At 53.4% G+C, this 9,795-nt stretch overlaps 1 protein-coding gene and 1 pseudogene across 1 annotated transcript; one reads left to right on the top strand and one right to left on the bottom strand.

The window, feature by feature from the left end:
* Positions 1 to 5,171: 5,171 nt before the first annotated feature.
* Positions 5,172 to 7,185, bottom strand: LOC136055704 (acrosin-like; annotated as a pseudogene).
* Positions 7,186 to 7,760: 575 nt separating this feature from the next.
* LOC136055705 (acrosin-like) lies at positions 7,761 to 9,411 on the top strand. Its single transcript, XM_065747571.1, has 5 exons — positions 7,761 to 7,864; positions 8,012 to 8,209; positions 8,360 to 8,625; positions 8,818 to 8,972; positions 9,058 to 9,411. The coding sequence occupies exons 1-5, from the start codon at positions 7,761 to 7,763 to the stop codon at positions 9,409 to 9,411; spliced, it is 1,077 nt and encodes a 358-aa protein (XP_065603643.1).
* Positions 9,412 to 9,795: the final 384 nt, after the last annotated feature.

The raw sequence follows: 9,795 nt of genomic DNA on the forward strand, positions 1-9,795 counted from the left end.
AGAGGAGGCAGATTCAGATATGACAGGAAAAAAGATCTCTAAGGCAGATCTCGAAACTCCATCTATGATGGACCCATTTGAGATTCGGCCTATTATAACGCAAAAAACAAAAAAGGTACAGGATAGAGCAGCAGGGGTGCCTCCTGACCAATGGCCCCCTGCAGAAACCTGCCTCCATGTGACCGCTCGTCCGTATACAGCTAATGAGTTGATGGACCTAGTACAACGGTTCCATCAAAAAACAAGGGAAAGCATACCATCATGGCTCCTAAGGTTATGGGATGCAGGAGCTGAAAGTGTTTTAGTAAATGGGACAGAAATGTCAAAATTAGCATCCATAACAATAAACCTGGCCTTGAGACAGAGGTTATATGCAGCCGTCCACTACAATGATGAAAACCATTCTATTATAGATTGGTTGATGGCAGCATGCCGCCTAACATGGCCGAACAAAACTGATATCCTTCTCAATACTGGTTTGTGGTCCTCTATGGAGGACCTCCAGACATACATCAAAGAACTAGGTATGAGGGAGGCTATGTACGCAGATGCTTTTGAAAGCCCCAATACAGAGAAATTTACAGCGGGCATGAGAGATCTGATACTGCAGCAGGCCCCCTCCCACCTATACGGGATGCTAGTTTCCATACTAAATCCGTTGGTGGCATCAAAGGCCATCATGCAGCAGGCAGCCCAGTTAGTGGCAGATTTGGGGGAGACGGAGCGTGTAAGAACCAGGCGCAATGTTCGTGTAGTGGAAGACGCTGAGGCCTTCCCTATTAAAACTAAAAAGCCTGCTCCACGGATACCCCGATCAGGCCCCATACGGGTATCCCAGAAGACTATGTTCAATGACCTAATACGGGCTGGGGTTGCGTTTGCCAAAATTGATGGGCAACCCAACCATGTTTTGTTACAGCTGTGGAAACAGCTTAAGAATGATCAAAAATTTCAGAGTGCTCCCAGAAAATTGGGAGTACGAATTATACAAGAAACAGCACCAACAACCTGGAATCTGGCTGACTTTATAATACCAAACAGAAGGAAAAAACATCCGCAGGTGTCGCGGGCTACAGTGCCTGAGCCACCTGTGACAAAAGATTTGGATCTGGCAAAGTTCATGGATTAACGAAAAACACTGGTCCCCATAGGGCCTCCAGATGTGAGCGGAGGCCCTATGTAGAATTAACAATATTTTTGTCTAGGACAAATGTGCAGAAGGTGATGGCTCTAGTGGATACCGGCACAGAAACGTCAATTATATATGGAGACCCAACAAAATTTAAGGGTAATAGAGTGATGATTGGTGGGTTTGGGGGACAGACTATTCCAGTCACCCAAACGTGGTTGAAATTGGGGGTTGGGCGTCTCCCGCCCTGGGAGTATAAGGTGTCGATTGCCCAATTCCAGAATATATCCTGGGCATAGACATTCTATGGGGTCTGGCTCTCCAGACAACTGTGGGAGAGTTCAGACTACGGCAGAGGTACATTAGTATCCGGGCAATACGGACAATATTGAGGGGCCATGCAAAACATGAGCCCATTTGTTTGCCGAAACCACGCCGGATTACTAATGTAAGACAGTACAGACTCTCGGGGGGGCAAGAAGAAATATCAAAGATGGTGCAGGAATTAGAGAAAGTAGGTATTATAAGACCTGCACACAGCCCATATAATTCCCCCATATGGCCAGTACGGAAGTCGGATGGAACATGGAGAATGATGGTGGATTATAGGGAACTGAATAAGGTCACACCGCCCATCCAAGTGGCCGTACCCAATATTGCCTCCTTAATGGACACTCTTAGTAGGGAAATTAAAACCTACCATTGTGTCCTGGATTTAGCAAATGCGTTTTTTAGCATACCTATTGCTAAAGAATCACAAGATCAATTTGCATTCATGTGGGGAGGCAGGCAGTGGACCTTTCAGGTCTTGCCACAGGGGTACGTGCACTCACCAACATACTGTCATAATTTGGTGGCACGTGACCTGGCTGATTGGAGAAAACCGAACCATGTGAACCTACACCACTATACTGATGACCTCCTGTTAACATCTGACTCACTGGAAGCAGTAGGGGAGGCAGCAGAATCATTAACTGCCTACCTAAGTGAAAGAGGATGGGCTATCAATCCTCAAAAAGTGCAAGGTCCAGGACTATCCATAAAATTTCTAGGGGTAGTCTGGTCAGGAAAGACCAAAATGTTACCTGATGCCGTCATAGATAAGGTTCAGGCATTTCCAGTCCCTACAACACCAAAGCAGCTGCAGGAATTCCTGGGTATACTGGGATATTGGCGTTCCTTTATACCTCATTTGGCGCAGCTGCTGAGACCTTTATATAGACTTACCAAAAAGGGCCAATTATGGGATTGGGGGAGAACAGAACAGGATGCTTTCCAACAGGCGAAACAGGTGGTTAAACAAGCCCAGGCACTGGGTATATTTGATCCTACCCTCCCAGCTGAGTTAGATGTTCACGTAACTCAAGATGGCTTTGGCTGGGGCCTGTGGCAACGTCAGAGTTCTGTTCGGACCCCCATTGGATTTTGGTCTCAGGTGTGGCATGGAGCAGAGGAAAGATATAGTATGATTGAAAAACAGTTATTGGCTGCCTATCCCGCATTACAAGCGGTAGAGCCAATAACCCAAATGGCTGAAGTTATAGTCAAGACTACATTGCCAATTCAGGGGTGGGTAAGAGATCTGACCCACCTTCCTAAGACAGGGGTGGCCCAGGCACAGACGGTGGCACGATGTGTCGCCTATCTCAGTCAGAGGAGTAGTCTGTCTTCCTCACTGTTGAAAGAAGAGCTCCAGAAGATTCTTGGCCCAGTAAAGTATCATAGTGATGCACTGAAACAAACTTTGGTTGCTCCACCATGGAAGAGTCCCGTCCAGGAAGGAAAATATCCTATTCCTGAAGATGCCTGGTACACGGATGGGTCCAGCAAGGGAAACCCAAGTAAGTGGAGAGCAGTAGCGTACCATCCTGCCACAGACACAATATGGTTTGAAGAGGGGGATGGTCAAAGCAGCCAGTAGGCAGAGCTGCGGGTGGTGTGGATGGTTATAACCAAAGAACCTGGTGATGGTATCCTGAATATTTGCACAGATAGTTGGGCTGTGTATCGGGGGCTCACTCTTTGGATCGCACAGTGGGCCACCCAGGATTGGACGATCCACTCCCGACTGATCTGGGGCAAAGATATGTGGTTAGACATATGGAATGCAGTCAAACACAGAACTGTACGTGTCTACCATGTTTCTGGTCATCAACCCCTACAGTCACCAGGAAATGATGAAGCCGACACACTGGCCTGAGTTAGATGGGTTGAGAACTCACCATCTGAGAATATTGCTTACTGGCTACATCAAAAGCTGCGGCATGCTGGGCAGAAGACCATGTACGCAGCCGCTAAAGCGTGGGGACTGCCCATACAACTATTGGACATCGCTCAAGCATGCCGAGACTGTGACGCCTGCTCTAAGATAAGACTGAGGTCGTTGCCTGAAACTACAGCCCATCTTGCTAGAGGACACAATCCTCTACAGAGGTGGCAGGTTGATTATATTGGGCCCCTCTCTCGGTCTGAGGGGGCGAGAAATGCCCTAACCTGTGTCAACACCGTGAGTGGGCTAATGCAGGCCTATCCAGTACTAAAAGCCAACCAGGCATACACTATAAAGGCACTCACAAGGCTGATGGCTGCCTACGGGACACCGCAAGTCATCGAGAGTGACCAAGGAAGTCATTTCACGGGTGCAGTGATACAACGCTGGGCAGAAGAAAATAATATTGAGTGGCGATTCCACCTGCCATATAATCCAACGGGGGCAGGCCTTATCGAATGTTACAATGGTATTCTCAAGGCTGCCCTGAAGACAGACTCTCAGTCCCTGCAGGGGTGGACAAAGAGACTCCATGAGAACCTGCGGGACCTGAATGAAAGACCTAGAGATGGCAGACCCAGTGCCTTGAAAATGTTACAGACAACATGGGCCTCCCCACTTAGGATCCAAATTACGGGCACTGATAATGAAGTGAGACCTCAGATTGGCAGTGAGAACAATCTTCTGCTCCCTGCCCCTGAGGACCTAAAACCAGGTACCAATAAAATAAAACGGCCCTGGAAGGTGCAGGTAGGACCACAATGGTGCGGCCTACTTGCACCTTGGGGGAGATTATTGGAGGTGGGGGGTTCGGTAGCCCCTCTGGTAATGGGTACATGGCCTACTGAAATAATGGTTAACACTCCAGTCTTCATTGCTAAGGGGACCCCTATCATGTCTCTGTGGCAGATCAGGACACCTCCTTTGGTGCCTGATATAGTTGTACAGCCACAGACATCAGGTCAAAGAGTTTGGTACAGGCGGCCAGGGCATGCCCCTGTACAAGCTGAAGTGTTAACCCAAGACAGGAATACGGCCTGTATCTTACCCTGGAGAGTGGATCTTCCCCTCTTGGTACCTCTAAAACACTTATATTACTCCCCTTAAGTCTATGAGTCGCCAGAAGGAACCAAACAATGCTACAGTGTTCCAGAGTTGCAGCATCTGGTGATGATCTAACTGGGTCTGATGACACAAGATGGACCTGCACTGTGTGATTGCATGCTTCCAGTAGATACCACCAAGCACTGGCCCAAAGAAGAGTTCGACTGATATGCCAATCATCACCCATCTCGGATTACATCAACATGCGTCGCGACGGGCAATTATGTAAGCGTCGCGATGTATTGGGTCTCTGTATCAAGGGGAGCTCACCTTATGGTTACTTGATCAGTGGTTCGCGTCGTGAAGGGGTGGAGTGTATGGGAACTGCTGAATCAAGGCCTGAACCACTGATTGGTCACCTGAGGTGAGCACTGAGTCAGCCATGGGGGCACAGGTGAAGGTGATGTACCTGTGTGATTGGAAGGGGTGGAGCCTGGCTCCACCTCTCCCAAACCCCATTTAAGGTCTGACCACCACCAGGGAAGGATCTCTTCTCGGAGATCCCTCCTACGTGGAGTCCCCTGCGAGCCTTGACATCTTGAAGGTGAGCCATCTTCTCTTTTGTATTATTTGTATCCCATCTATATAGAACTACCCAAAATATACTATCATCAATACTATTTTGTTGTGAAGTACCATCCTTGGGAATTATTTACCCCACACCAGGGAAGAAAGGGGTGGTGCTACACCGCAGCCTGCCGTGGGTCATGTGGCTATTTCAGCCTTGCTTCCTCTGAACCAACGCAGCAGTTCCTGGAGCCAACTGATGAACTCCCGGACTTTCTGGGCTGGAAAAGGACACGCTGTAAAGGGGCTGGACTGCGTTGGCCTCTGGTACAGGGTTGACGTATGCATTGGAGGTGGTGCTGTAGTGGGCACTTCTGCTGTCATTAGTCCCATCTGCTCCAGGATCCAGTGCCGGAAGTGCTGAGTGGAGACATAGACTCCAGGCTGGTGCATTCTCCCTCAGCCCCTCCCCCCCCCAGCTAGTCACGCCAATGAGCCAGAAGTAGTTGGCTCTTTTATCCCTGCACATCAGAGGACCACCGCTATCGCCCTGCAGCGGAGGAGAGAAGGCCAAGGTGTTACTGGGCGGCCACATCAGCTGCAGAGCTGGCTTTCTCACAACACTCCCTAGAGCCACATTCGGCGCACAGAAAAGCTCCGCTTGGGTGCTAGAGCCTCATGAAGGTTCTGGGAGGGGGTTGCAGGCATGGAAAGTAGCTCTCCCTCCCTCATCTCTGTGTCACGATCTGGCCTGAGGCAAGAGGCGTGTCCCAGGACTGGCTCTGGACCTCCAGGGCACCAAGAGCACCTGGGGTGTCTCTCCAGGCACAGTCCCAGGCACATGAGGCATGGGGAACCAGGGGGAGGAGCTGCCGATGGGAAAGGGGGGTGAGCTCCAGAGGTTGTGGGCCCCCGGCCCTGAGAGGGCGGCTTGCAGGCGCAGCACAGCTGCGTGTCGGCATGCAGCTCCTACCTGGCAGGTGTCGATGCTGCCCTTCGGATATCCAGTGCACAAATTGTGGGGATGGATGGCCCCAGCATACCAGTGGCTGCTGTTGCAGAGTCTGGGGTCAATGAGCTGGACCTTGGCCTCCTGCAGGATGTGATACGGTTCGACAGGTTCCTCCTGTAGGGCTGAGAGCAAAGAGCACAATTGGCAGTGTCAGCTCCTTGCTGGTTCTCATCCTGTTTGGGGGTGAACCCCCTCCCCTAGGTCTTGGCTTTGTGTCCTGAGACGTACCGACGCTTCCCTGCTTTGGGAAATGGGTCAGGTCCATCCCTCTCTACGGACACATCACCATGGTGTGTGTCACCCTGGGGTTCAGTGCCGCCATCAGGGATGCCTGCCCCCTGCCTCAGCAGCACGCCAAGCTTTAGTTGCACATTTCGGATACTCACATCTCAGACCCACGTGTCCCCAGCCACTGACATAGCACTCGGAGAGCTCTGCCACGTTCAGCGAGGCGTCGGGCACGCAGGCGAGCTGGATGTAGGAGCTGCAGAGGACAGGTTGGTCCAGTTCCAGCAAGGCGATGTCATTGGCCATGGTGTCTCTGTGGTAATACTCGTGCACTATGACCCGCTTCACGTTGCGCACTACAGCTTCAGGGCCCAGGTGAGTCAAATCGTTGGCACTGATCACCACGTGCCACAGTGTGTAGGGACTGGAGGAAGGATGGAGGAAGGGGTCAGCGGGAACACGGCCACGTCCTGCAGCACCCAGGAGGGGTGCACCCAGGAGCGCCCACACGCTGGCTGGACTGCAAGGAAAGGGACAGCCCTTACCTCGTGTCGTCGAAGCAGTGCGCTGCCGTGAGGACCCACTGCGGGCTGATGAGGGACCCTCCGCATACGTGTCCCATGCCCGCAAACCAGGTACTCTGTAGGCTGACAGTCCACGGCCAGGCCCCACGCGGGGCATCTGTGCCGCCCACGATGCGCGTTCCCCCATACCGAGAGGCCATGGGCCGGAGCCCGCAAGTGCTGCAATGAGAAAGACGGTGAGTGCCACTGTCAGCTGCTCCCTCACCCCGCTCACGCTGCATGTGAGCCGCTGTCCGGGGGCCACTCACTTGCAGACACCCGAGGTGTGGTGCATGGGCTGGCACGCGGCCAGCGGCACGAGGATAAGGAGCAGCAGCAGCACCATCACTCCTGGAGGAGAGAGGCAGCGCATCGCATCTGCTGTTGACTTCAGCCACAGTGTGTGTTGATGCTGACATCACAGAACCAGTGTTTCCGAGGGCTGTGCCACCACCGGAGGTTTTGCGGGGGGGTCTGGGTCAGGGTGCGACCCCTGAGGGACAGGATGAACACCTGGCTGCCAGCGCTGCTTGCTGATAGCAGGAGGAGCACAAGTGGCTTTGTAGAGCATTTGGATGCTGGAGCACAGCTGTGACAGACGAGCAGCGATGTGCTGGGGCATGCCGTGCCCCCATGTGCACATAACTGCATTGTTAGCGACAAACACAGTCGCTACATCAGCACACACTGACTGCACACTGACATGCACTGGGTGCACACCAATGCACACTGACTGCACACTGATTCAGACTGGCTCCCCAGTTTTATTGTTGGCCCCTCCCTGGTCCTGGCAGGTCACTATAACGTCCCAACCTAGAGGGGTCCCACCCCGGCCCAGACGCCCCTGCTTAGCCCCTGGTGGTGGCACAGCCCTCAGAACCAATGGTTCTGTGATGTCAGCGTCAACACACACTGTGGCTGAAGTCGACAGCAATGAAGCCGGACGCGATGCGCTGTCTTTCTCCTACAGGAGTGATGGTGCTGCTGCTGCTCCTTATCCTTGTGCCGCTGGCCGCGTGCCAGCCCGTGCACCACACCTCGGGTGTCTGCGAGTGAGTGGTCCCGGCTTCACAGTGCCCCGTGGGGAGGGAGGGAAGGAGGGAAGGAGGGAGATGATGGAGAGAAACAAGGAGAAAAGGAGATCAGGAAGGAGGGATGGCATCTCACAGGCAGTGGCACACGCTTCTTTCTCACTGCAGCACCTGCGGGCTCCGGCCCTTGGCCTATCAATACGGCAACATGCGTGTTGTTGGAGGTACGGATGCTCTGCACGGGTCCTGGCCATGGATTGTCAGTATCCAGAATCCCTTGTTTTCTGGCACGGGACACATGTGCGGAGGGTCCCTCATCACCCCACAGTGGGTCCTCTCAGCAGCACACTGCTTTGGCCATCCCAGGTAAGGGCCGTCCCCTTCCCTGCAGTACAGCCAGCGCGGGACCGCAGGTTCCAAGGCTGTTGACGTGCCCAAGGCAGAGCAGCGATGTCACAGCCCTCCTCTCCTCTATGGCTCTGCTCCTCCTCACCTCCCTCTCCATCTCCCTGCCAGCTACGTTCTGGAGTCACGTGTGGTGATCGGTGCCAACGATCTGACTCAGCTGGGCCACGGGGTGGAAGTGCGCACTATCAGAAGGGCGATCCTTCATGAGCATTATAACAACAAGACCATGGCCAATGATATAGCACTGCTGGAATTGGACCTACCTGTCTGGTGCAGCGACTACATCCAGCTGGCCTGCGTGCCCGACGCCTCGCTGCATGTGGATGAGCTGACGGAGTGCTACATCAGCGGCTGGGGTGTCACACAGGCCAGATGTGAGTACACAAAGCGCACGGCTGTCCCGAATGGAAGCTTCAAGCCAGACCCGGGGTGATGCCGAAGCGGCGTATCCGTAGAGATGGATGGGTCTGAGCCATTTCCCAGAGCAGGGAAACGGCGCTACAGCTCAAGACACCAAGCCGAGACCTAGGGAAGGTGACGGTGCCACTTGTGTTCTGTGCTCACAGCTGCACAACCTGCCCAGACTGCCGAGATCCTGCAGGAGGCCAGGGTCCAGCTCATCGACATCCAGCGCTGCAACAGCAGCCGGTGGTACGGAGGGGCCGTACATCCCCACAACTTGTGTGCTGGTTATCCACAGGGCGGCATCGACACCTGCCAGGTAGGAGCTGCACGCCGACACGCAGCTGTGCTGTGCCCACAAGCCGCCCTCCAGTAACGCTCTGCGCTTCTCTCCCCCACTGCAGGGCGATAGCGGTGGCCCTCTCGTGTGCAGAGACAACAACGCTGACTACTTCTGGCTCATCGGTGTGACCAGCTGGGGGAAAGGCTGTGCCAGGGCATTTCGCCCTGGCATCTATACCTCCACCCAGCAGTACTACGACTGGATCCTGCGACAGATGAGAGCAGCCGCCCACCTGACATCGCGCACAGAGACTCATGTCACGACCGCCTCGTCCCACTACAATGCAACCGAGCCTGTGCCAACACCAACACAGCCCACCGTGTCCAGCTCCTGCCCACATCTACTCCAGAAACTGAAGGATTTCTTCACTAGGGTGCAGGAGCTCCTGCAGACTACGCTTGGAAAGAAGGCCTAAACAGTCGCATGGCATGCAGCAGGTTGCAGCACACAACCTTTTTCTGTCGGGGCAATGCCTCATGGCAGCCCCAGTGCCAAAGCTCTCCTATGTTCTGTCTGTCATCTTCTGTCTTTTCTGCACTTAGAGATTGAAGTTTACTGAGTTAGATAAATAAAGGTTCTCATTTTCACAGCAATCTGTGTCTCTGCTCAGTTCAAATTCTAGTGCCGGGCAAAGACTTCCATACCTGGCACGTGCAAAATGAGGCTGCGTGCAGACTGCAGGCCAGCACCAGGAGAGAGCGGCCCACGAGGGCTGAAACCATGAGCAGTCAGTGTGTGCTGATGTACCGACTGTGTTTGTTGGTCATTGGGCACCGCTGCGCAGTCAGAGTGTCGGTGT

The sequence above is a fragment of the Cyrtonyx montezumae genome, unplaced genomic scaffold (genome assembly GCF_038088225.1).
Source record: "Cyrtonyx montezumae isolate F1298 unplaced genomic scaffold, pur_monq_1.0 scaffold_46, whole genome shotgun sequence".
Classification (NCBI taxonomy): Eukaryota; Metazoa; Chordata; class Aves; order Galliformes; family Odontophoridae; genus Cyrtonyx; species Cyrtonyx montezumae.